Source organism: Serinus canaria, chromosome 3 (genome assembly GCF_022539315.1).
Source record: "Serinus canaria isolate serCan28SL12 chromosome 3, serCan2020, whole genome shotgun sequence".
NCBI classification, from domain to species: Eukaryota; Metazoa; Chordata; class Aves; order Passeriformes; family Fringillidae; genus Serinus; species Serinus canaria.
This window is the reverse complement of record NC_066316.1, coordinates 56,618,789-56,645,631: the sequence shown is the minus strand read 5'-3', so window position 1 is coordinate 56,645,631 and position 26,843 is coordinate 56,618,789. Positions and strand designations below refer to the sequence as shown.

The 26,843-nt window shown below is 41.2% G+C and overlaps 1 protein-coding gene across 1 annotated transcript; it reads left to right on the top strand.

Moving 5' to 3' along the window:
• Positions 1 to 6,481: 6,481 nt before the first annotated feature.
• On the top strand, positions 6,482 to 25,477 carry GINM1 (glycosylated integral membrane protein 1). Its single transcript, XM_050972253.1, has 8 exons — positions 6,482 to 6,705; positions 15,422 to 15,481; positions 15,658 to 15,754; positions 18,487 to 18,638; positions 20,801 to 20,955; positions 21,702 to 21,834; positions 22,576 to 22,739; positions 24,537 to 25,477. The coding sequence occupies exons 1-8, from the start codon at positions 6,601 to 6,603 to the stop codon at positions 24,643 to 24,645; spliced, it is 975 nt and encodes a 324-aa protein (XP_050828210.1). The 5' UTR covers positions 6,482 to 6,600; the 3' UTR covers positions 24,646 to 25,477.
• The last annotated feature ends 1,366 nt before the right edge of the window (positions 25,478 to 26,843 follow it).

The following is a 26,843-nucleotide window of genomic DNA, read 5'->3' as shown; positions in this document are numbered from 1 at the left end:
ATACATACTGCACAAACATTTTAATAAAGATGTTCCTTTTCAACATGATCTTAGGAGACATTCATTGACTTTGCCTTGAAAAAGCAGCCAAACCCATAACTTATAGCAGAACAGAAGTCTCACACAGTCTTTATCCACTATAGTTTGGGAGAAGACTATGAACACAAAAAAGACCACATTTTCCCTCAAATGCACCAGTGAAAGTATCTGTTGATTTTCTTTGAACACTTGCAAGAGAGCAAGCCATTCCATTACTTACACCTTTATCTTCCTCCCCACCAAAGGAAGCAAGATGTCCCAGGACAGTGCTAGGAAATACCTACCTTTTTTTTACACATTATTTTCTAAATGGTGCTACATTTTACTGCATGTTTATTCATTTTTTTGTGTTGGTACAAAGCATGAGCAGGAAGGCACATGATTTTAATAACTTGCACAGCAGCTATTCAAATCCATTATAAAAATATATTCGCAGTAAAGACTTTTAATTAGGCAAGAAATGTGCTTCCTTTGGACAATGGGCTTGGTTCACAGCAACACCTGTGTAATTAATGTTTATTTATTAGAAAAGCATCCCTGAATCAGTAAATGGGGCTATTGACTCTGCTGCAGACCACTATGCCAGTCTGCTTTGGTTCCTCTGAAGATGTAAATCATCTACATGTAATAGGAAAACAAATGACTTGTCCTGATTCAAGCTGAAAAACAGTGCTGTAATTGAAAAAGCCCAATCCTGAGCAGCCATTGTGTTTAGTGCTGCAGGATGACAGTGTAGCAATCTTTTTTGTTTTCTTTAAACAATACTTCCTCATGACCTTAATAGGAATTCATGCTACTTGATTGTAAACTGGGCCCACTATTTACAGTATTACTATACATAACCAATGGTCAATGTAATTAACAAAATGGATCATATTCATTCTTTTAGAAGAAGAAAAAAAAAAAGAGACTGATTTGGCTGGGGCTTTGGTGAGCTGGCTTGGCACAGAGTGTTACCTCTGTACCAATGCATTTTAAACATAAAGAAACCACTGGCTAAAAGACTGATGGCTAAGACAGCATTTTCAGTGGTAGTATCTTATACTGCTGGAAACTAAGCTACTGGTGATATAACATAAATCAAGGTAGTAGTGCTTTAGTTTAAAGATATGTAAATATTTATTTGTATGCTGCAGCATAATAGCTATAATTTTTCACTGCTTTGATACCCAAGGATTCCTAGTACTACACAAATGTATTTTATCTGCTTCATTTTTTTGTTTTGGTACTTGCATTCAAAGCAAAGTAACTTCCATTCCTCTGTTCTGCACTGAAATAAAGACTCTTCTTTCAGTTCATAATGCTTTTCTTATTCTTTCTGGTCTGTCTCTGTCAGTGTTTGTTTTATGAGCACCAAACCCCAGATACTAGTCCCTGGTGTCCAGCTCCCAGTACCCAGCTCCAGGCCTCTGTACATACACACCCCAAAGGGACACCAGGCAACACTGACAGTGCACCTGGTGCCTCCAAACAGGGCTCTGCAGAGCCTGAGCAACACTGGCACTGCTACCACACCACTGGGACTTCTGCAACATGATCCCTTTTTCTAGTAGATTCCCATTAGGATTCTTCTTGGGATCTGGAAAAGCAGGCCCTACCCTGCATTTCCCATTTCACAGGAGACTGCCAGAGTCATTGTGATTTTCTGTTGCCAGGACTGCTGTCACATTCTGCTAAGACCACAGGAGTCCTAAATAAGTAAACACAAATCTCCCTCTGACTTCCATCTAAAAAGCTTCTAACCAGGTCTACTGCTAAGCAGACTTTGCTCTATGGAGACTCATGTTCCCAGCAGTTTGGAAATGAGAACACTCATGAGCAGACAATATTCAAACAAAAAGGTAAAGACTGACAGGAGGTGCGAGAAAGCTGAATTTCCCAACATAAGCTCTGGCCTCAGTAGTGTGTGCTTCTGTAAGAGCTGCTCTCTGTTGCACCAAAAAGGCAGCTTTTGACTGCACAGGTCACAGTGAGGTGAGCAATACCTGGCTGCTCTGTGACTCTGAACAGATTTCAGGTGCAGCAGGAGTGATGAGGTCAGAACAAGGAGAAACAATCAATTCCCATGCATCAAAGCTTTACCTTAATTCCCAAACTACTTATGTCCTCCATTTTTTCCTAACAGCATCCAGAGCACCTCAGTTTCACATTTCATATGCTTTTTGCATGACAATTATCCTACTTTTTTTTTTTTTTTTGTGCTGATTGTCACAAAAAATTAAGTATGCACTTAACAAAAGTCTGCATTTAGGAGCTCAATATTCTTTTCATTTATGCAGCTTCCCAACAATCACATGAAGTCAAAACCAAAATATTAGTCCTGTTTACAGACAATGAGCTTTAATTGCTTATTGGGTTCTGTATTGCAACAGTTAGTTTGCAAAATACAAAAAATTGAAATTTAACTGCTGACATCTATTTTCATGTTAAATCTTCTTTCCAAATATGCATCTTCTCTACATAGATATGCATGGAAATGTTAAGATGCATTCCATGAGAACACAAAAAAACAATTCAATCCCACAAGCTGAAAAGAAATCAGCTGCAGTGCCCCAGCTACAATGCAGGACACTGCCACTGGACTGATTCACAGAGAAGTAAAGGATTTTATGCTATTCTCTACCTTTGATAGCATCCAACAGGATTTGCACTCTGTGAAGGAGATGATGGTGATGGTGATATGGATGGGCCTGCTCCCCATTCAGGACCATATGCACTGGAATACAATGAATAACTACTTTTTATGAGACTGCCTTGTCCTAAACTGGCCACCTTTCAATAAAACAGATGATGCTTACTAACAATACTATGTTTTTAACAGGACACGCCCTTTTCAGAGTTAATCTTCATCTCCAATGCAGGACATACCTTTTATCAATTAAAGTGGGGCACCCCCTTTGAGTGTGTAACTATAGGCTTGTTGTACATCAGGTAATGAATCCGACTTGGTGGACAGTGCTGTGAGTAGGCTGCGAGGGAGCCTGTCCTGAAGGGGATGTGGAAAATGAAAGACACACACCCACACCACCCCTGGAGCAACCTCGTATGGGAGAGAACACATTTTGATGTGGATCACTCAGCTCTTGAGTGTGGTGCACATGAGGGCCTGTGTGCTTATTTTACCCAGTCTACCTCACAGATATTAATTAGAGGGTTTCAAAATTATCAACAGACCAAATATTTACTGTGAGTACGTGGTCACAACATGACCTGTAGTAGTGCGAGCAGCTCTGAAAGAACAGACAAGCAAAGAGAATTTATTCCCTTCCTGTAGTGCATATGTTGTAGTGTGTTCTTGGGATTATGTGTCACAGCTGAACTCATCTAAGCAGGCTTGTTGCCTTCAAAAGAAGGCATCCTGCTCCCCAGCATAGAGAACTTCTGCTTCAGGCCACTGTCTCCACTTCTTTCCAGATCATGCTCTGGTACTCATCATATAATGAGTTTGTCCAAGTCACTAATCTGCTGTAAATCTATTTCTCTTTTTTTATCGCTGAATTTGTTTTCTGCCAGATTAGTGACCTGAACTGACTCACTGTACACTAAAATGGAACCAGCAAAGGGGAAGGGGAGGCAGGAGCTGGGAGTGCAGAGGTGTGTGTAGGTTGGTGAGAGCAGGATCTCCTTTTTAAGTAGCAGTAAAAGTAACAGCAGATCTAATAGCACCTTTATGAACTGCCAAGCAGGGAATTTACTTTTTGATGCTATACTGCTGCAGGATGGTCCTGGAGACATTGTGGGCTGGTCCTGGGGCAAGATCTGCACTGCAGGGCATTGTGTTCTGCCTCCACATTGTGCTAATTCTCAAAGCTGTTTGTGCTGTCATCGAGTGGTTGGCAGTGTTCTATTGTTCTTGTGAGCTTATTCTCAGACTGTATGTCAATCCAGAATTGATTCAAGGCTGGTTTTAAGCCATCCATATGGCAGCTATTGACAGAAGAAAGCACTACAGCACACACTACACTTATTATTCTGAAACTTTAGGAGGGATGTAAATATTACATCAGTCTCATGCAAGCCTGTGCTGCCTGAAATTAAACTATTTACTTGCTACTCTAAGTACTCTTACTTTGCACTTCAGTATGAAAACAAACTACCAACTAAGAGCAGGCTTTTCTCACTCTTTTTAGTCACAAAAGAAACTAAATCCTAATTTCCTTCTTCTTTACACTGGCTTCTGGCTACTTATTCTTCTAGTAACCCATGCCTGCAATGAAGGTTCTAAGAAAAAACGGCCTTTCACAATTTCTTAGAAAGGTCAAAGACATCACTTCCAACTTAAATAAAAACCCAATGAAATACACCACTTCTGGCACACAGCAGCTCAAGCAGTAGTCAGTTCAATACCATATACTCAAAAATGTTACATATTCTAATAATAGTTTAAAATGGCAGGACATGTTCACTGGCAGACTGGAGGAGCCTAAGAGCCTCAAAGCTGAGCTCAAAGGGAAAGCCCTGTTATGCTCCCAGCTTTTCCTAGTACCAAGTAACTCCACCTTCACCAAGGACAGTTCACCTGTGAAACTGATCATAAGTTATTTAGTTATTGCAAGGAATTTTATCATTTTCATTAAATAAAACTGTTATGACATCTGTTATGCTGTAAGACTAATGAAAGTTTTAAAATTTGAAGAAAACAGAAATACTTGAAAGAACTGTTAATCCATAATCTTTGAAGTTTTAATTAAGTTCCAGGAGAATTAATAAAGAGTAAGAGAGGACTGAAGAAAAGAGGGTGGAAAAGATGGAAAGAAAAAGGAAAGAACAGTGGGAACAGAAACAGAAGGAAAGCACTACTTGATAGGTAGTTTACCACGAAACTTGCAAGCAGAGATAGTCAAAAAATGAAAAGGCATTCATCTGCTATTTCATTTCAGTGAGATGCTAAACTCCTCAAGGTCGACTCAGAACCCAGCTTGAATTTTGCTGAATCTATAAATTCTGCAGATCAGAGATCTTTGATTCCCTCCATTTTAACGTACCTTGATAACATTAATTATTATGTCTCTGGTACATTTTGTAAACATTTGAGGTACTGAATCTATTACAAAAAACACTGTATTATTCTCCTGCTGGAAGGCAACCCCCACTCAGAGTTCTAGAGAATGCAACTCATAGTTAGGAATTTCGGTAATTTAAACTCCCTCCCACCAGCACATGCAAATGACTGCAAGTACTGACAAGAGCTGCATTCTGACAGCCCTCATATCCCTGAACATGCTCCTGCAGCCAACAGGAGAGGCAGCCAAATGCTGGGGACCTCACTTACCTCATAGCTCTCTGCCTCATGAGGCTGCACAGTGAGCACATCCTTTACCTATTGCTTTTCCATTTAGCAAACACAACAGATTAAAAAAACCCAAAACTCTTGAGGACGAGTATGCAAGGAATTAGGTAAACCAGGGGACAGTGAAGAGAGGTGGTGGAAATTAAGATGCCATTTTTTATACCTTCTTCTGTTGCTGATATCTGTAGATATTACAAAGGCAATTAGTCAGCTCTGCTTTTTTGCTGTCTCTAAAACAGTAGGAACTGCTGATGATAAATGTGTTTAGGGATTACATATTTGAGGGGTTCATAGAAGTGTGTGAAACATACTTCACAATATACAACTCTCTTAGGCCTCATTTTCCAACGCCTTGTTCCAAGTGCCAGATGTTTGTATCAGTGTCTCATGAATGTGAACTGCATACAAAATAAGAAGTTTCTGTGGGTTTTATGATTCATGTTCATTATCAACCAATAGGGAGTCATAGAGCAATATAAAATCAGGCTAAAGATTGCTTCAACAGGACAGCTAATTTATGGCAGGATTAAAACCTCCCTAGTCGAGGTGTTCATATATTTGCCACGCTTACCATTTTTTGCTAATAGGTAATGACAATCCTTCTTGTTGCAAGTAAAACATTTGTTATCTTCAAATCCACTGATAACTTGGTGATCAAGCTTTTCTTCGCCTTTGCCTGAGACTTCCATGGTTTTGACTGCCGCTACTAAGTTTCCCTCTGCTTCCTCTTCTTTAGGATGATGACCTCTAGCTCTTGAGAACTTTATCTTGTGCTTTCCTCCTTTCCGATGACTCTCTCTGCTCCCTTCTGGAGTACTCTGCCTGGTTTAGCTTTCCAGAACCCTTTCCTGCAGTGTGGTACCGAGGGCTCAGCCCGGTATTGCTCCGGCCCTATGACCCTCTCCACGCAGGGCAGCTGACAACAGCAGGCGCCTCACGGGAGCCTCACGACATCTCACAAACAGCTGCAATTCTTAACACGATCTGTACGGGCACCTCCCGTAGTGCTTTCAAAGGCTGCATTCGCCTATAAAACGTGACGGATTCCTGCAGGCACAGCTCCATATTCCCGCCTTATTCCGCAACGCTGAACTCGGGACCTCCCGGCGGCGGCGCTGCCCGGCCAGGGAGAGAGACAGAGACAGGGGCAGCGACAGTGACAGGGGCAGGGGCAGGGCCGGGGCAGGGCCGGCCCCCTCCTGCCACCTCCCCCGCTTCCTCCCGGCCCCGCCTGTTGATGTTTCACTTGCTTTTAATTCCCGGGTCGCAAGATGGAGGCGGCGCTGGGACGTCGGGAGCTGCTGCTGCTGCCGCTGTCGCTGCTGCTGCCGCCTCTGGCCGCCGCTCTGCTGGGCCCGGCCGCGCCGCTGGGACAGGTACCGCCGGGGCCAGCCCTGCCCTGCCACTGCCACTGCCACTTTCCCTGTCCCTCTCCCTGCCACTGTCCCTGTCCCTGTCCCTGCCCCTCTCCCTGTTCCTGCCCCGGCCCCGGCCCCGGCCCGTGCCCCGCTCCCTCACAGGGGTGAGCCGGACCCTACCGCGGGCAGACGGGGCTTGCCCTCTCCCTTTGCTGCTTCGTCCGTATCTTTGTGCCGTATCTGACAGGTCTGAGGGGGAAGGTAGTTACTTCTGTGCAATGTTTATATTGTATTTTCAGGCTTGTCTGCCTACATCTCCAGGGTTCGGTGCCGTAGAAGTACGCGCTGCATTAGGTCCGCACTTGAGCCTAGCCTACTCGTGATCCGAACCAAGAAAAGGGGTGTATATCTATTTGATGTATTGGTGTATAGCTATAAACGCACAGGGCATTGTGTTGTTTGTTTTTCTGTTCCAATATCTGTGCTGTATCTTGGTGACATCAGTTTTAAATTTGGTGGCTTTTTAGAAGAGTGGAGGGAGTATTTTGGGAACTACTTAGGAGAACTTCACAGTGGGTATAAAAAGGTTTGCCGCCACACCAGGTGAGATCTGACCTCTAGAATTACAGAAGAGCTGGGTACTTCTGCCTGAGCGTGAATCATGATCAGATACATCCTCTAAAATTGGTATAATTGTGAACCCAAGGTGTAAGATCACAGAGGGAAGAGTTGTGTGGGGTTTGTAGTCAACTTGTCCAGCCAATGTGAAGTTACTGACCTGACCAGTTACCTGGCCAAACTTATTATGCCTTTTTTTCCTCCTGAGTTACTTATTTATTAGAGTAATTAAAGTAAAACATTTCCAAGAAAGCCTGGCAGAGGCCTGCGCTGGCACATCCTGTGTTGCGAAGCAGGATTCATTCCTGGCCTTACTTCCTGGTTTCTGCTTCTCTTTATGACCTTTTGAAGCAAGACCTCCTTAGCTCTGATTTCAAATCGGGGATCTAGATCTTCAGACTCCTACAAAAGTGCCTAAATGCCTGGAGTGAGGTGTGCTAAAGAGAGCAGAGGGAGCTCAGTATTTGGGTAATTTGTCTGTCCCTCTGAGAAAGGGAGTGTGGGCTTGAATTTGCCAAAAGGCTCATGAAGTGACAATGTAATGCAGACTTGTGTTCTTGCTCACCTTCCACTGAGAAACTGTCACACTTCACACTGAAACTGCAGCTTGGTAGTTAAAGTTGTCATGACTGGCAATTTTAAAGGACATGGAGGCACACTTGTGTCTGCTGTCTTTGGATGTGAAAGCCTGAGCAGGGCACAGGGGTGCCGGGGCAGTGCCATGTAAGGCAGAGATAGAACAGGTATGGGGTCAGAGATAGAACAGGTATGGGATAAGAGATAGAACAGGTATGGGGTCAGAGATAGAACAGGCATGGGATCAGAGATAGAACAGGTATGGGGTCAGAGATAGAACAGGTATGTTTTGGAGCTTGAGTAGGGCTTGACTTCGGAACTGTAGTGCCTTATGGGCTCAGCTGTGCTGTTAGTGGGGTCGAGTTTATTCATTTGTGCTGTACTTCTCCCATGGTCTTGTGAGCTCATGATTTTCTAGTTTGGAAGTGTCTGCACTCTTAGTTTTATATGGGTCTGGTGGCCTAAGTATATGCAGAAAATTTCTTCTAAGAGTCAAAAAGAGGCACACAAATCTTTAATGTTTTTTTCTTTTTAAATGTTAAACTTAGCAAAATAAAAACCTGTGTTTTCTCCTGCTCTATGTAGTTTTGTACATACAGGACCAGTTTTGATGCAAAAGGACCAGTGTGTCTGGAGAAAGTTTTGAGTAGAAGTGTCAGTGTGTTTTGACACTGAGCTGTTTTTGGTAGCCTCTTAGAAACAGAAGTGCCTAGGCAGTGGGAATAGGCAGAGTGGGAATGCCATGCTGTCAAGTTGCCTTCAGAAGCTGTGATCTCAGTGACAGTGGGCTATAGGGGCAGAATAACTGTGGTATTTCCTCAGGATGGCTTGGGACTGCAGACTGATTGGGAGCAGGCAGCATCAACATGGTCAGCTTTGCTTTGCCTGGACACCACAACTGTGCTTTACAACTCTGTGAGCCCACTGGCTGCACTCTACTAACAGCTTCACATTTTGTTAACTCTTCCAGGTGGGGATTAAAGCTGGTGTCAAAGTTTACCTCCGTGCTGATGGCAGTGGTGTTACAAAAACCATAGTGTAAAGACTGAGGAAAAACTTTGAGACACTGGAATAGCATTTTGTAAGACTGAAGTGCTTTTGTTCAGCTCTTTTGGAATGTGAACGCCTCAACTGTTGTGCAATACTTGTAATTTCTTTAAAAAGCTATTTTGAAATCAGGACCTTTTTTTTTAATATTAGCATGCCTGTTCTGATTTTTATTTCTCCTCATAAAATTTGGATATGAAAAACTGAACTAAAAATTGGTTGATTTTAGACAAAATTGGGGATGTCTTCTTCTTGTTGTTGTTTTGTGCTTTTTTTTTCCTTTTAAAAAAATTAAAGGGAATGATGCAATAAGACAACTGACTTTCACTTTAAAGTAATGTTTCTGATTCAAGGTCAGGAATAAGGTTTTGTGCTTTAGAGTATTTTTTTAATGTGCTGATAGGAGCTTGCTAAAAGCAGTGCTAACACCATGTTATTTGCTTATTCTGTTTACCTCTTGATAATTTAGGCTAGCAGGGTTCGTAAACTCTGCTAAATAACATACCTGCCTACCAGACTTTTGTTCTTTTTAGTTTAGTTCAGTTGCCTGGAAAAAAAAAGCTTTTACATTATTTGTTGCCTGCAAGAACCCTCTGTGTGGATGGGTCGTTTCACAACATCAGGAAATAATCTTCACTGCATCAACCATTTGATGCAGTGAGTACAATGTATTTTAATCAAAGAAGAAAGTTGTAATAGCAGTGTGCTGGAATGTTTCTTCCATCGCTTTATGTCAGTTTCTCTATTAGCAGTACAGCACATGTGAATTTGGGCCTTAAAGAGCTGACATAATCTTCCTATGTATATTTGATTAAATGAAAGCAGTATGATGCAACTGTGTCTCTGTGATGTGAGACTGAGCGTTCACCTTTAAAACTTTTGATCAAATATCATCAGTATGAGTTGGTTTAATAGAGAAGATACAAAGGCAATTAAGTCTAGTAACACACATAGGGGAAAAGGAAGGATAAACCATGTTATAATAAGAGTCATTGTAAAACAAGGAAGGAATGAAAGTAAGTGTGCTTGCTCAGAAAAGCAAAGTAAAGCAAAAGCATCATGTCAGATTATTATATATAGCTTTAGCTAGTTAAGAAAATACTGGATGTAGTTATCTTACCTAAATACTCTCATGCAGTTTAATAATGCCAAATCTTAATGGAGAAAATTTTGTACAAAAGTTTTCTAAAATGTGAGGGACAAATTATCATCCTGCAAACTTGTGAAATTCTATCTTCTTATGTCAAGCTTTTAGCATGGTTACTTCTCAATTCAGTTATGCCTGATTGCAGATTAGACTCTACAACATAGTTCTGTTTTGAGTCTCACAAATGAATTATGTGAAGCATGGATCATGGAGCCCTGGATTGCAATATATAGTTACACTGTTTGGAGCCAGTTGTCCATGTGAGTGCCAGGACTCAAGTGGTGTGAGTTTGTGTGGTAGTTTTGTTTGTCTATTCAGACACTTCTTTTCCCTTAATCTCTTCTCAAATTTAGAAACAGGTTATTGGTTTTGCCTATTTTTTACCTGTTTGGCAACCTGATATTTTTCAGTTGCAAACAGGATATCAGCAGTGCCTGGGTAATGGCTGTGAGGGGATTGTCTGCCTTTCAAGTCTCTGTACAGCTGGCCATCTTGTAAGGCATTGTGCCATCTGTTCCTAGGGCTGCCCACTTGGCTTCCCACAGGCCTTGGAGCAGAAAGAGCCTTGTTTGGAGAGCCTCAATGGAGAACAGCTGTGCTTTAAGTGGGCCGGCTGCTAGCAGCAGAATCTTGATGGGCTTTGTGTGACTGATGCAGCTGTGTAGGACTGAGCAGTTACCCTGTATTGGGAGAAACTGTACAGTGCACCCCATCAGGTATTCACTGCCTGTGGATAAAGTTTTTCCATGATTCTTTAATCAGATAATCAGATCTGTTTGAAGTTCCTGCGTGATTGGACCCATCAGCTTTTTCTTTTGCGGCATTTTTTTCACAAAGCAATATTGGGTGAAATGTTCTCTGTAGATTTGTGTGGTGTTAGTCTTTGAGAATTAATGAATATTCCCTTTTAACTTATGCCAGATGCTTTATATTCTTTGCTGACATCTTTTCCCCTTTTTGTTCTTCTGCTGCTACTGTGATTATACTGCCCCAGTTAATAGTCCTGGATTCTGTTGTAGCACACAGTGAAAGGGAAAAGGAATAGAACATGATCACTATCTGCTTACCTCTGCAGATCCAAGCTCACAGAAATTCACTCGTTCACTGTAACCTGTGCCATCACACTGTGAGTGCTGCTGCTTAGCTGTCCTAGAGCAGAATGACTTACATTTGCTGTCCTCTTTGCAGGTTCTGTGGCCATCCGCTGTAAATAGCACTGCTGGAGTACTAAAACAGGGATGAGAAATCATAGGAAGACTCAGGAGAGACATTTACATCCTATGAGAGCATTAAGAATGATAGGGCCATTGTTTGAGCACATTGGAATTTTGTGTGAAGGTATTTACCAGCACAGGAGGGGACAAGGGGCTGTGAAGTATGGAATGGGGCCAATGCTAAGCTGAAAGCACACCCCAGTTCTTAGGGACTTGAATTGCTTCTTGGGGCTGTCCTTTCATTCTGGCTCTGTCAAAGTACTGCTTTTTCAAATATCCCAGTGAATTCAGAACCTTTTAAATTACGGGCCTGTCTGAAACTTGCATGATACTTGCATGTTAATACTGAGAAGTGTATTCTAAGTTTTACAGCCAAGTTTTACACTCACAGTTGAGGCTTTTCCAGAAGTTGACAGTGCAGTAGTATGGACTACTGCAGAGTTCTGTGTTCTGCTCTCAGTGGCTTTGTTACTGCAGGATTGGCTTACTATGCTTTTACAGAATAAGGGATGTGGGGTTATTTGCTGAAGTACATAACCACAAGACATATCTACAAAGCACTATAAAACATTTTCTTCCCCTCCACCCTCAGGCTGTGAATTTTATTATGGTAACATAAAAAAAAAAATAATTCCTCTGTTGAACGTAAAGGATGTTCTGTAAGTGTGTGTGTCTTCAGCCCTAGGACTGAAAAGATGGGGATTTGAATTATCACTGGAGCACTTTTTAGCAAGTGTGGCTTGTCAGACCAGGCATTTCATCCTGAAAGACTGGTACAAGAGCTGTTGGCCTGCCACATCTGTTTCCCTTCCCTTCAGGAGGCATAAACAATGTGTGGTTCTTGAGCACTTATCAACATGCAGATATTGAAGGGGTACCAATCAGGCCTGTGATAACAGGGGCAGTGCTATGCAGCCCTTCTTCCCTGCTGTGGGTGAAAGTGGCTTAGCTGGGATGTTGCTCTCTTCTCCTGTGAGCTGCTGCTTCCTTTCCCCAGCACTCCTGCCAGCTTTTCATTGGAGTTGGCATGCATCTTGTTGTTTTTGCCATCCTGTAGATTTTGTTATGGGGTACGTGTAGGGTCAGGAAGATTGGCCACAGCAGGACCCACTGAGTTTTGAGTGTGGTACTGCAGGAGACACCAGTGGGAAGTCATTGGAAGACAGCAGTGTGAAACCCACCTTTAAGGAAGGGTTAAGACTGAGCTGGAACACTGCTATTTTCTGTGGGAAGATAAGAAGAGTAATGAACAACCTGTTCATAAATTGCAAAATGAGAGCATATAAAAACTGAGTAGAATGGATGTACAGAATATGGGAAGATCTCAGTAGAATTTGTTGGATCTGGATGTGAGCAGACTAGTCCCAGGAGTAGCAGCAGTATGAGTTCTCTGTTGTGTGTGATTTACAAAATTGTAAGGGTCATGATGCAGCTGCTGTAGGGGAATACTGATCATTGCTCTGAGTTACTGAGGAGCTTTATGAATCTGTACCATTAAGGAGATGCATCACCATCACCTGAGATGGTGGTGAGGACAGATGTCTCCCAAGGAGATGCTGCAAGGACAGACAGATCACGCAGCAGAGGCAGTCTGACAATCTGTGTGCATCAGACCAAGGAGCCCAGCTAATTCTTCCCAGCTGTGTTCTTGGATCTCTTGTTCTTGTCCAGCTCTTCCTTGCTTGTTCAACTGACAGAAAAATGGTCTGACAAAAAAGGGAAAGCTTTTGTGCCAATTTAATGAGCTAAATTACCTCACTGACTTGGGATGGATGAGAAAGAAGGATAATGTGCAGGAGAGATCTGCACTCTCTCTTCCAGTGGCAGAGGCAGCAAGTGGTTAAATTGTCTTATTTGTCTGCACCTTACGATCTGAGTTTTGAACCTTTGACAGTACAGAAGTGATCCATTGAAATATTTCATTTCTTAAACATGTAATGTGTTCTTCAAGTGCAAGTTTTAAGTATGTTCCAGAATTCATAAGTGCTTGTGGATACTGTGTCAACAGAGCTGACAGCTGTTTGGAAGGAAATTAATCATTGTGTGTATAGCTAACTTTGTACATTTAATAGTCAATTGTTGAGCATATCTAGCTTCCTTCATGCCCTTCACTTTCAAGTAAAGCATTTGATTAAAGAAAAAAAAAAGGAGGGGATTTTCCTATTTTTCATCAGTCATTTCCTTTTTCTTGTAAACTCAGTGAGTCTCTTTGTAGATGTTGAAAGAAGATTGTGAAATACTTTCTGTGTAACAAAACCTCAGATGTAATTCATGGCTTAAGGGACTGTTAAGGGACTGTTAAGACTGCCGGTAAAATCCATCTTTTGTGCCCTTTGAATTCCCAGAAAACAGAATAACCTAGGAACAAAGTTTTGGTGTTCTGTTAAACAGTTTGAGAGTGTAAAAGACTTGGAGCTCTGAGTGCTAAGAGCTAAAAGATCTAAAAGTTTGGTGGATTTTTATTTTATTATTAATATACACAATTCTTAAAATATGAGAAGGAAATGAGTGGTTTGAGGAAATTACAGGAAGACAGGATATAATATATCCTATGTTTATAGTGTTAATCCAGGTTATATTTTCAGTTACAGAGTTCACTTCTTGACTAATTTGGTATTTTTAATTTCCTTTGAATAGCTAGGATTTAAGTTTTGAAGAAAAGTCAATACAAAAACCTGTTTCACAGAAGGGGCACTGAGGAAGAGATTTCTCTTTGGTCTCAGTGGCCAGAGAGTTTTCCTACTGATACGTCAAATGGGTCTGAAGTATTTCAAGTCACTTTGAACCAAAAGATTATCTGTCCTAGGTCTGGAACCATTCTTCTCGTGATGCCAGATTCCAGCTGAATCAGACTTGGAGGTTATTTTTCAGTGTTTTGACAGTTCGGCTACTTGAGTATGCTCATTAACACCCATTGTTTCAATTATTTTTTTACATTCTTGTCACGCTTCAGTGTTTTCTCTCCCTGAACTGGGCTGTATTATGTTAGGTATTGTATATTTCACATATTTTCTGGCTGAAAATCTAGTGTTGCATAAAAATACAAAATGAAAAGTCTTTTTATGTATTTACATTTTTATTTATTTTAAATTCTGAGCATTTATTGAGACATGACTCGCTTTTTAATTGTTGGTTGTGAAACAATGACTCAGCTACAGAGCTAAAGAAGATGCTGAAGGTATGGAGATATTTTCCAGAGGAGAATGGATCCACAGAATCACTGAATCATTTAGGCTGGAAAAGACCTCTAAGATCAAGTCCAGCCTTTGACTCACCACCACTCAGCTAACCACACCACAGCACAAAGTGCCATGTCCAGGTGTTAATGAAATGAAGTTATAATGATTTAAGGCTCCCACAGGCCAAACAGGGAGCTTAACATTTTTTTTGAAGAGGGGTCTGAGGAAGGCAGTGTGGCAATCATTACTTTTGGCTATGTGCAAACAGGATTTGATTTTTCTGTGTAGTTTTTTTTAGAGACAGACCTGGGACGCTTAAGGTCTCATTTGCAAAGCAGCCCCTGAAATTACAAGGGAGAAATGAGAGGACAGAATGAGTGATTCAGTAAATTGCAGCAATTAGGGTTTGAAAGAAAGAAGCAAATCTCCATTTTCTGTGAGTTTGAGGTGTCCCATGTGGCATAATTTGGGAATCATAACCAAAGAAACAGAATTCTGCTGGCAAAACAGAATGGTCTTTAGTATAGACTAACTTCACTTTGAAGACCAACTGGAGTGCTTAAAAAAACACTTACAGAAAATCTGATTTTTACCTTTTGTGGTCTATTATTTTTCAGCTAATATGAGAGACTTCCATTATATCCGTGTGAAAAAATTGTTGTTATTATTATTATTTTATTTTTATTACAAAAAACTACAAACTATACATAGGGGAATGCAGATGTCATTCTTTCTCATCAATCCTTTTTATTAAAAAGAAGGGTGAAAAAACCAGACTAATCCTTACATGAAACAAGAAAGCATATTCCTTTTCCTTCTGTCTGCTGGATAGAAAGCCTGGGAATGCACTCTGGGGTTAGTAAGAAGTCATTCTGCCAGGACAGTAAAAGAAAGTTGCCTGCAGTGGCTCCTGTGTTTTCTCAAACTTAGATCTCTTCTGTTTTTTTTTCCAGGAAGCAATTAGAGTTGGTGTTATGATGCTGAACACCAGTGGAGAACTCCACAAAGTACAGGTTTGTCCGGTTTTTCTATTTATTCAGTGAATTAATATGCAGTAAAACAAAGTATGCAGCAGCTGCAAGTATATCCTTTATTCTGACATCAGTCAGTATGGAGTGTGTTCCTCTGAGAGCAGAATTGCAGCACAGGGGCAGGAAACCTACACTCATTCTGGCTGTCTTTCTTTCAGGTTCTTTTTAACATCACCTATGTTAATGGACAGGTATATCTAAATGACTTTCCTATGAAAAGCGGGGTTGCCCACATAACATGCCAAACAATAATATGTGAGTATTTTCTTTTCTTTTTTTTTAAATTTTCCTCCCTCCCCTGGGGTATTTGGCTTCCCTGTTACCTAGTAACCAAAGCTTACAATGGCTGTGTGTTCGGTATTTTGTAAACCAGAGCATTGTGGAAACAAAACATTTCCCAAGGCAGGACAATTTTGGTATTAAAATGGATCAAAAAAATCTTGCCACCTTCATCTCAAGTCACATTAACAGGGTTGTGTGTAAATGGTCTAATCTGAAATCCAGGCCCTGCCCATCTTTTCAAAAGCATGTTTGCACTACAAGCTAGACAATGTAAACAGAAGGATGCAACTCCACCCTGCTAATGGCTGTGTCCCTAGGTTGGTTGGCATGTGTCCAGAAGGAGATTCAATAACAAAAATATGAATTGTTGTTAGGAAGGTCTTTTAATGATATCACTTCTGTGTCTATTGGACAAACAAGTTTCTGCTGGATAGGATATTACAGGACAAACACTGAACTTTATTGACTGCAATAGTTAATAATAGTTAATTACTTCAAATTGTTGTGAACCTGCTGTTTTTCCACTGATTCAATGCTACATTTTTTTGTGAAAAACCAGAAAGTAGTGTCTGTTTTTTCTGGAGATCCACAGAGCATACTGTATAATTAATTTAACAGGGACAATTAGGCTTATTTGATTTAAGCTTCTGTTGTATTGAGAACAATCTTCTGCTGCATGAGATGCAGTCAATCTCTAGGTTGATATCTGAGGTCATCCTCTCAGTCACTTGCAGAATACTAACACTTTTTAAAATAGCTTCTCTGAGCTGTGACCTTGTTGCTCGAACCCTTCTTTCCCAAGCATGATCAATTATTAATTTGACAGTATTTCTTTTCTGGAGAGGGAGAGCAGTAATCAAATTCTCTTTTTCTGGTACAAAACCATGGCAAAATGTCATTTACTTGCAAAATAACTCACTCCAGAAACATAAGGATGATTTTATTGACTAATTCTGAGAGCTCCTGAGCACTCTTCTGTAGTTCCTATTAATTTCCCAAATCACAGTTGTAGTGCTTGCAGTGACTGGTTTTGAATCTGAAACATTGAGGAAAATAGTGATTTGACTTGGGACCTAGAAACCTAGAGTTCTTTATCTCCATGTTTGGGTCTGAGTCCCCAGCACAGTACCTCTCTCTGTTACCTGTAATGTAATGTTTATACTATTTACTTATTAAATTATTGACAACAGATTCAGGTAGTGTTTGTAAAATGCTAAAGAAATATCAAGATACTTATTAATAGAGGGGGGAAATGCTCCTGGGTGTATATAAAAACAAAACTTGACCTTAATTATCATGCTTCTGAATATTGGAGACCACATACTCTGACATCATTGTCAGATCATTCTTGGCACCTACATTCCCACTTGAAGTTCCCCCAAATGTCAGTTTTGGAAGTGTGCGTCTCTCCTGTGAATGTAGTGGTGGTTGAACAGCCTGACACATGGTAAAAGCTGGGAACACAGGGAGCTTCAGCTGCTTGGCATCTTGGAGGCTTTGGGCCTTTAGTACAAGCTTGCTGCTCCAAGTCAGAAAACAATCAGCAACCAGGTTAGTGGCCTGGCTCACACCTGTAGGGAACTGTCCTGCTGCCACTTATTTTGGCAATGGAAGACATTACTAAATAATGCCAGAAAGTATTTTTCTATAATTTAAATAAGAAAAATGGCTTTATGAGGAGAGGGATCACAGCATAAAAGTAGTGGACACACTGAGTAGTTACTGTGTGACTGAGACCCAAGTTGAGCCTTATCCCACATTACCTGACAGGCTCAGAACTGCAAGTGACACACACACAGCACCAGTGGCTTAGCAGCAGAGATGGTTTGGTCTCAATTCATGTCCTTTGGTATCTGCATGCTGGAGAGATCCCTCACCTCCACTCTTGTGCTTCTCCAAGACTTCAGTTGTAGCATGCCCTCAGCTAAAGCAGTGGTAACTGGGAGAAGCATACTGAGACTATGCAGAAACAGCCAGGGTAGAAAGGCAATTCTGTGTGTATTTGTAGAATATTAAGTTGTTGAAACAGCTGAAAGCTTTTAGGTAGGAAGAGAGGTTGAGGTGTCACCAGTCACACAAGAAAACAGAGAAGGGGGCAGAAAAGTATGTAGGAGGGAACTGGCACTCATCTTGACTAGGAGATGCAGTGTGCCTGGAAAAGACCATATTTGTTTCTGTATTCAGAGGAAGGGGAATGTTGTTCAAAGGAAGATGTTTACACAGATGGCTGGCTAGGCTGTGACATTACTCTTATGAACTCCTTTGGACAACTGAAATAAGAATTCAGCAATAACCAAGCCAAAGCACTCTGCTTAGAGTGCTTAAATGCAAACCTCAAAGGCAGAGATGTGACATTGTTTGCAGGCTCCCTGAGTCAGGGGATTGTTTAACTCTGCTGTATTATGAGACCTGCTCTGGGTCTGATTTGGTGATATACTGGTAAAAAAATCATGGCACCTGTTTTAGCTGTTGGCCCAGATTACTGCTGGTTGTAAAAGCAGTTACTGGAAGTGTTAAGGACACCAACATAGCACACATGTTCTGTCATCTCTGGCTTGATGCTAGTGGTACCCTGACCTCTCCATTCACCTGCTGCATGTGCAGAGGCATCTGTGTCAGAGTTGCACCTGTTTTCTCTATGGCAGGGTACTGCTTTCTGGTTGAGGTGGTTTCTCTTTGAAAATCATGACATTGTGTGTTAACAGTGGAGAACAGAAGCTTGGATAACTTACTGGATCAGCAGCATCTGGGAACCGTCAGTGTTCGAATCATGGTTCACGAGTGGCCTTTGGCATCCACTTCTGATTTGCAGCTGATTGTCATTCAGGAAGAAGTGACAGAAATTGATGGGAAACAGGTATAACATTCTGCTTGTTTTTAATTTATGAGAGGCAAGTAGTTCTCAGGGATTACAAGGTTTACATTTATCTGACTGGTGATTAGAACACAAAGTATGTAATTAATGTTAACTAACACAATACTGAGGGAGACAACAGCAGAGTTGGAGGCATAATAGTGGGGTGTCTCATTAGAAAACTTCAAGTTTTAATGCTTCTTTTCATATTTTAATAATTATCATTAACTATATCACATGCACTTTGAATAAGTGAATTTGTGCAAGCAAAGCCAGACTCAGAAGCAAGAGTTGATGTATAAAATAATGTACAAAACTAATAAAAGGGGCATGGGCTCATTCTGTGTCTTGAGGTTTCCCCCATTGTTTATTCCAAGCTAACAAAAGGTTTCAAGCAGGTAGCATGGGGAACAGCTTGCCGCAGGAAACTCTTATGGCAAGTGGGTTTACTGTAGAAGCCCACTACACCTGAGAGCTTAGTCTTAGAAGACTTTGCATGTAAGATAATTTGAATCTTGATAATAAGCATGGATTCTGAGATGAACAAGCACCTCCATCCCTCTGCTTCTAACTGTATTTGCAAAAATAGCAGTCAATGTGAGGGGTTGCAATTCTAGCTGAAGTTGAAATGTGCAGAACTGAGTTCTCAAAATCAGCTGTATGGTGTAATTGATTTACTAACTAAAGAGATTCTGTAGAAAAGATCCAGCTGTTGAAGCCAGCAACTGGCTTATTTCTGTGTCATACTTCTGTTTCTGCACATCTGCATCTTACACGTAGCCAGGCTTTTTTGAAGCTGGCTTGTGTTCTGCTGCCTTTTTCTTTCTTTAATGGATAATAATCATAATACCATTGATCCTTGATTAATTGCATGGTCAGCATACAGTAGTTTTTACAGGGATCTGTATCATGTCAGCATCTTAGTCTGTTAGTGAAAAGCCCCACTGAGAGGTCTGTAGCTTTTCCAATGAGGCCTTTATCCCACTGATAATAGCCTAAGAATCGTGGTTTGATTCCATTGTTACACAACAATGGCATTGTATTTCAGGCCTCAAACTAGACACCACAATGCATTTCAGATTTTCATAGGGACCTAGTAAAAACAACCAGAAAGCCAATGCTGTTTCCTTGATTGTTCCTTTAAGTCAAAAGCAGTCTCACATAAGCACAGCAGAGGAGCAAATTCACCTCCCTCAGCTTTCTGGCCATGCTGCTTTTGCTGCAGCCCCAGGACAGAGTTTGCTTTCTGGAATGTGGCTGCACATTCATGGTCATGTTGAGCTTTTCATCCACCAACACTGCCAAGTCCTTTTCTCTAAGGCTGCTCTTTATCCATTCACTGCCCAGCCTGTACTTGTGCTTGGAACTGCCCCAACCCAGGTACAGCACCTTGCACTTGGCCTTGCTGAACTTTGTGAGGGGTCCACCTCTCAGGCCTGTTCAGCTGCTTCTGGGTGGTATCTCTTCCCTTCAGCAGGCTGACCACATGGTGTTGTCAACAAACTGGCTGAGGGTGTACTCAGTCTCACTGTCTGTGGTGCCAGCAAAGTTGTTAAACAGCAGCAGTGCAAATACCCATCCCTGAGGATACCACTTGTCACTGATCTCCATTTGGATATTGAGCCATTGGCAGCAGCTTTCTAGAGTGCAGGCATCCAGCCAATGCCATATCCACTGCCTGGCCCATCTGTCAAGTGCATGTCTCTTGGTTGGAGACAAGGAGTTCAAACAGGACACGGTCAAATGCTGTAACACTTGGCTTTCAGTTGTTGAAAACAAGCTATGTTCCTGCAAAAGCAGAAATGTCAGTCTTGCTTTAGCAAGAATTTCAATGTTTGCAAGTGCTTTCACTACAAATCTGAGTTTTCCATGCCCTAAAATGCCTCCCTGCAAGAGGACAGTGATGTACCATGTAAGTGATTAAAAAAGCCCATGGATTGACTACCATGTGCTTTTGCAGGGAGTGAGACCCAGTCTGTTCAGCATAGTTTCTGATGTGGTATGGTCTACAGAAGTGTGATATGTGAAAACAAAGAATACCAGTGCATGTTATAACAGCTATATGTGTACATCTTATTGGCCTGGAGTTTTCTGGGATGTATTGTTGTCCTCTGCCAGGCTGCTTCAGTTTTGCTTTAAACTCATCATGTTTGCATCTTTTGTAGGTTCAGCAGGAAGAAGTAACAGAAATAGATATTTTAGTAAAGGACCTGAGAGTACTTAGACATTCTAACTACACCGTCCCTTTGAAAGAGAGCATGCTGTACTCCTTGCCAAGGGACAACGACGTGTTATTTACGCTGCCCAACCTCTCAGGAAAGGTATCTCTCAGCTGTTAAGTAGCATTTTCATCCATATTCAAAGTATTGCTTTACAGGGTAAGAGAACATCATTTATCCCTTGGTCTACATAGTGAAAGAGTTTCTTCATTAACAGGGACAGGTTTTATTTTATATGATTGGTTTTTATTTTTTTTTAACACCTAAATCCAACTCTTCATATTAGGTATTTTATTTGTTTTCAATTCTGTTCTCCTTTGAAGAACTTGATACTTGGCAGTCTGCAATCCAGACATCTGACAGGAATAAATTTCTGTCTCAGATCTGCAGTGGAAGTTTCTCTACAGCTCCCCCTTTTTCCTGAGAATGAAAGAGAAAACTGTAGAGGAAATACCTGTCTGGGTCAATTCCAAACCACAGAACAGTTTTCTGTTATTAAACTTGAACAACTTAAAAGCAATAGAAGTTACTTGATGTCTTAATTTTATTTCAGTTTTGTTTAATCAGAAACTGTCAAGGATTTAATTGGAGTAGAATATTTTAATCTAGTCAATCATCTTTTAATCTGATGACAGCTGAAATTTACAGCTAAGGGCATAGCTAAAGGCTGCACTGTAACACTGTTTCTGCTTCTTATCAAGTTCACTGCTCAAGTCAAAAAAAAGCCTTGCTGTGTTCTTGCTGTGAGAACTGTACCCTCTGTAGAGAAACATAGCATGTCTTTATTTTCCTTCAGAGTGGGTTGAACAAAAAGCAAACTCTCCCCTAAATCTAGCTCTCTTTCTTCAGATATTCAAGATCCACTGCAGACTACCAGTCAGTACCTCATCCAGCAAGTAGAAACCACAGTGGATGAAGAGACATTACCTGGCAAGTTACCAGAGACTCCTCTTAGGATAGAACCTCCATCTTCTTACAAGGTGCTTTTGCTATTTGTTTGCTTGCTTTAATTACTAGTATAATTATTAGTATATAAATACAATTATTTAAAGACAGGCAACCACTAAGACCAGTGGATTTTTTCAGATAAACCCCAAATAAACCAGAAAATGCCCCCTCCTAAATTACCATTCAGCAGTGACAAGTCCAGTAGGAATCCACTGGGCTTCTAAGCCTTGCCATGTTCTGACCACACGGATATTTCACAATAGTCAGTTGTGACATTTACATTATACCAAGCTAAGCACTTATGACAATTTCAAATATTGCTTAGCTTTAAATTCCACCATTTCCCCCTGACTCAGCCCAAGTGCTTACCCCTCTGGGAAACGGAGAGAAATGGACCACTGAGAAATGGACCACTGGTCTCACCTGCTGTAGGAAACACAGTAACAGCTGGAGAAGTTCAGTTCCAGCTTAGGCAAGGATGGATTTCATGGTCTCCTCTGTGGCCAAAACACTCACAGTGACAACACACTGTCTGCTCTGTTCAAGGGCCCTTAATTTTTTAAAGGGGCCTTTAATGAACAGAGAAGTAAATCTTCACCTGTTTCAAACTTTGACAGTAAAGATAGCTGAGCCACCAGTCAATTCCGTCATGCTTTTATGTATGTTTAAGTAAAATTATCACCATGTAATGTGATTTACCAGTAGATTAAAAAACCCCTAAAACCTAGCAGTTGCTTTGTTTTGCAATCTCTGTATTTTTACCTGTTTTGTAGGTGATGTGCCAGTGGGTGGAAGACTTGAGAAAAAGGTTGTGCAGATTCTGGTTTCAATCTCTACCTATCTTGTTTAGTTTCATGGAAGTTGTTGTTGTTGGAGTTGTTGGAGCAGCTCTTATTATCAAAGTCTTAAAGCTGATTCTGCCGTCCTGTGAAAATAAGTAAGTAATTTTTGTAATTCTTTTTTTGCTTTAATGAAGGCAAAATTTTGACTAAAAGAATCTTCCAAGAAGCAGGCTCATTCTGTAGGATAGTTGTAGCAAGAATTCAATGAGAAAGCTACTGGTAACTTTCCATTCCAAGTGCACTTCTGACACATTGGCATTTCAGAGAGACATGGGTAAGTATTTCATTGGAAATGTCTTTAGCTGAGCTGTCCTACTGCCAAATTTTTATCAAGTCTTCTAAGGACTACATTGTGAAATGCTATTAACATAGTTCCAAGAAAGGGTAGAAACTAGGTCTAAACAACATCTCCAAATCTTTTCATACTGTGTTGGAGTTTTACAGTAGTTCTGAAAGGCCTCAAATTTGGCTTCACAAAATTGCATGGGAATTCTCCAAGGGGGGGACCTACCTCTACAGGCAGCTTCCAAGCCATAGTGACTGGTGCTGGCATAGGTGGCAAGAGGCCACAAATAAAGCTGAGTGTATCCACTTGCTGTGTTACCGGCAACACTAACATTTTTTGGGAAGGCAAGGTCTCAGAGCAAGGGGCAGAAAGATGAATTTAGTAACTGCAGGTCATAAATCAGTGTAGATTTAGTGCTGGAATGGGCAAGCACATGCACTCTAAAGCAACCTAAGTCAGCTCTGGAAGAGCTGTCCCTTGGAACTTCATGTTCTTTGGGAAGCAACTGACAGTGCAGTGTGCTTAATTAGCCCCAAGCACAGCTGATGTCTTCAAATGCAGCTGATCAGATGTGCCTCTGAATGGCCCTGCATGCAGTTAATTTATGTATCCACTCAGGGGTACAGCTGTTCTTGGCCCTTCTGACAAACTGGGAAAATGGAGGGTTGGAAGATCAGAAGTTTGGAAACTGCAGTGACAAAAGAGGCAGTGCTTCCCCTGGCATTTCACACAGCGTGCTGTCAGATGGGAGGGCTCCCCTGGTTAGAGCAGAAACAGTGGAGAAACACTTTGTACTTTCCCCAGCAGTAAGCAGCTTACCTCTGGCAGTAAGTAGCTTAACACTGCCACGTATGAAACTGAACTAAGTGGAACTGGGAAGAAAATTCTTATCCCAACAAACTGTTCAGCAGAGTGGATGATGACCTGTCTGTAGCAGAGGTCAGTATGGAGCAGAGGAACCAGCTTGCAGTAATTTCTGTTCCAGATGAGGAACATGGGGCTTGCTCATGACTTGTTAGAGCGTATACAGAAATTGAACCACTCCTTCCATTAAAAAAAAAAAAAAACAACCCAAACTAAACCCCTAAAAAACAACCCCTAAACCACACAGTTATTTTCTTGCTACCTGTGTAAAGTGGTCCTCTAAAGAATGGTAAAAGGTTTAACTCAGGATTGTAAACCAGTAAGAATGAGCAGGACATGTCATCTGGTGAATGACAGTTGAAGATGTGAGTTGGGACCTCATCCCAAGTCTTCAATGCCATTCTATGTCACACTAATAAAACTGGAGGCTGTTGCTGAGTCCTGGAAAATCAGCTGTAGGTCCTGACAGCAAAGAGTTTTAGGCTACTATGAAACTGAGCAGCTAGAGCCTGCACTGCTGACATTTCAGATGTAGAATCTGGGCAAAGGGAGCCCTCAGAAACCACAGCCAGTACCGTTTGGAAGCATTTTTCATTGCAACTTCATATAAGAGACATTCTGAGGGTAATAGTTGATGCATTGGTTTAAACTAAGTTTGGGGGGTTTAAGAATAAGTGCAATTTTTAGAACACAGAATCGTTTTGTGTATTGTTTTCTAATGCCAGGTAACCTTACCTTTCAGAGGCATCCTTCTCCTGGATCAAGTCAGCTTTGTACCTGTGACTACCATCAGCCTGCCTTCAGACCTTTCAGACAGGAAAAATAATTTAGAGGAGAAAGCATGTACTTAATACTGTATTTACTTTGGAGTTACTGGTTTTTAAAAACACACTTTTAGTTGATCTGATATTTGGCACCTGATCTTAATACCTTGGTTTTTTCCTACTAAGAAAACTAAGTCAGTTGATTAATTGATAAAAGGCCCCTCAGGCCAAGGCCCAAAGCTGACTTCCTTGTGCCTCTCCATAAACAAGCAGCCTTTTCAGAAGCTTCAAAGTAGAACAGCTGCCTTTTCAGAAGTTTCAAAATAGAGCAGCTTTCCACCCTGAGGGCTACCATTGGTTTTAACTTCTGTGAAGTCACTTTTCCACACCTCAGACAGGATGCTGGCTGCCTTCATGCCCATAAACCAAGTCAGCTGTCCTGACTAACAAGGTGATGAAATTCAGGGTGTCCTTAAGTCCAGAGATAGCACTCTTCTAAAAAATATGAGAAAATATTGCAAACATCAGCTGTGCCTGCAAACCTAAGCAAAGCTGCCCCACCTGGTTCCTGGTCTCTTAGGGTTGAGTGTGTCTTGCCAGGAAGATACCACTACCAAACATTTGTGTTACTCAAAAGACCTGACATTTTTATACGCAAAACAAAAATTTGAATGGAAGAATTGTATTTCAAGCACTTTACATTTTTATGGTCCCTTCCACTCATAAAAAATTATTAGCAGTTGTAACCAGCTTGCTTTTTGTATCTGTGACAGCAGTACTCTATGAAGTCCCAAAAGAAAAATGAAAATTCCATTAGATTCTACAGAAACACTGGCTTACTATTGCTGAGTAGGCCCAGTCTGCTCATGCCAGTTTGTACTGTTAACATTTTTCAAATAAACATTTAAATTGTTTATTAGACTGCATTCATGTGTGCATTTATAGTTAGGTAAAAGAGTGGTTTGCCAAACATTTCAGACTCAGGGCACTGTTTCTTAGCTTTTCATTGTTCTTACTTACAGAAATTGTCAAAAAAGTGAATAGGAAAAAAACCTCAGAACAGTAACTACCTGACAGTAGACTGAGCACAGTTACCATCTGAGTGATCAGAATTACCTGTGTTCACAGCTGGAGTTGTTAGAGTGAGGGAGAAACGCTGGGATTCCCCCCTCCTCCTGCCCTAAGGAAACATGTTTAATGAGATCCAAGGTACTGAGATGCTGGTCTGTGACAGGAACTACTCTCAATGTCTCACTGAGCTGACAGCACTGCAGTGATAAAAGGAACATTTCTAACACCAACTTGGCCTTGTAAAAACACCAAACCAAACTTCACCCCCCAGCAGTGCAGTGTGGTACACACCACACCAGCTCCAAACTTCCTTTTTTTTTTTTGTTCTAGTACCTCGTGGGTGGCAGAGGGATTGCTCCCCATGGCTGAACAGGAAACTGCTAGGATTAGCACAGGAGTGGTGACTGCACAGAGAACAGCAAGTATTCAAACAGGTGTAGACAAACTTGTCTGTACATGGATATTGCCTGGTCCCTCCATTAGCATAGTTCAAGAAGTGATGTACAAGGCTGAAATTAGCTGCTTCTGGGGAAAAGAAAATAGGATGGACAAGAAACACAATAGTTCTGCCTTAGTGCATAAACACTGTAGGAATTAAGCTGCAGATGGAAACTTGGCAGCTGTTTGCATGTGCTCTTTGCATCCCTCCTTATGAAACTGGAAACCAGGCACCTGCAACAGCCACAAGGCAATTTAGCTTCTCTAAACAGCTGCCACCAATGCATGGTTAAGCCTGAAAGTGTTGGTACTGCTTCAAAACTTGGCTGATTTCTCTAAAGTTACAAAGCAGCAGGAAAGAAGTATCACCATCATGTTAACAGAATTCTAAAAATAGTGCAAATCTTGAACACAGTAACTGCCAGACAGTTTCTGCTGCTTTATGGAGCTGGAGTTATCAAGTCTTTAAAAAGTTAAAGCTTTTGTGTTTCTGCTTTAGCATGCACATGGTTTTCCCAAATCACAAGTCTCATGCCTTTCAGAGGAGTGCTACTCTGAGCTGGCACCACTCTGAACTATTTTGTAAATTGATTAAAAAAACACCTCACCCAACTAAGACAGTAAGGATAGGGCAACTGTCCTGCATGCCAGTTATGGTAGATCTCATTTTTCCAGGATGTGAACTGATGTGCCCTCTAGGGGAAGGTATGTGGGGAGACTGGGAACAGAAAAAAAAAAAAAAACAACAAAAGCCATCTACCCAAAAAAATCCCTGG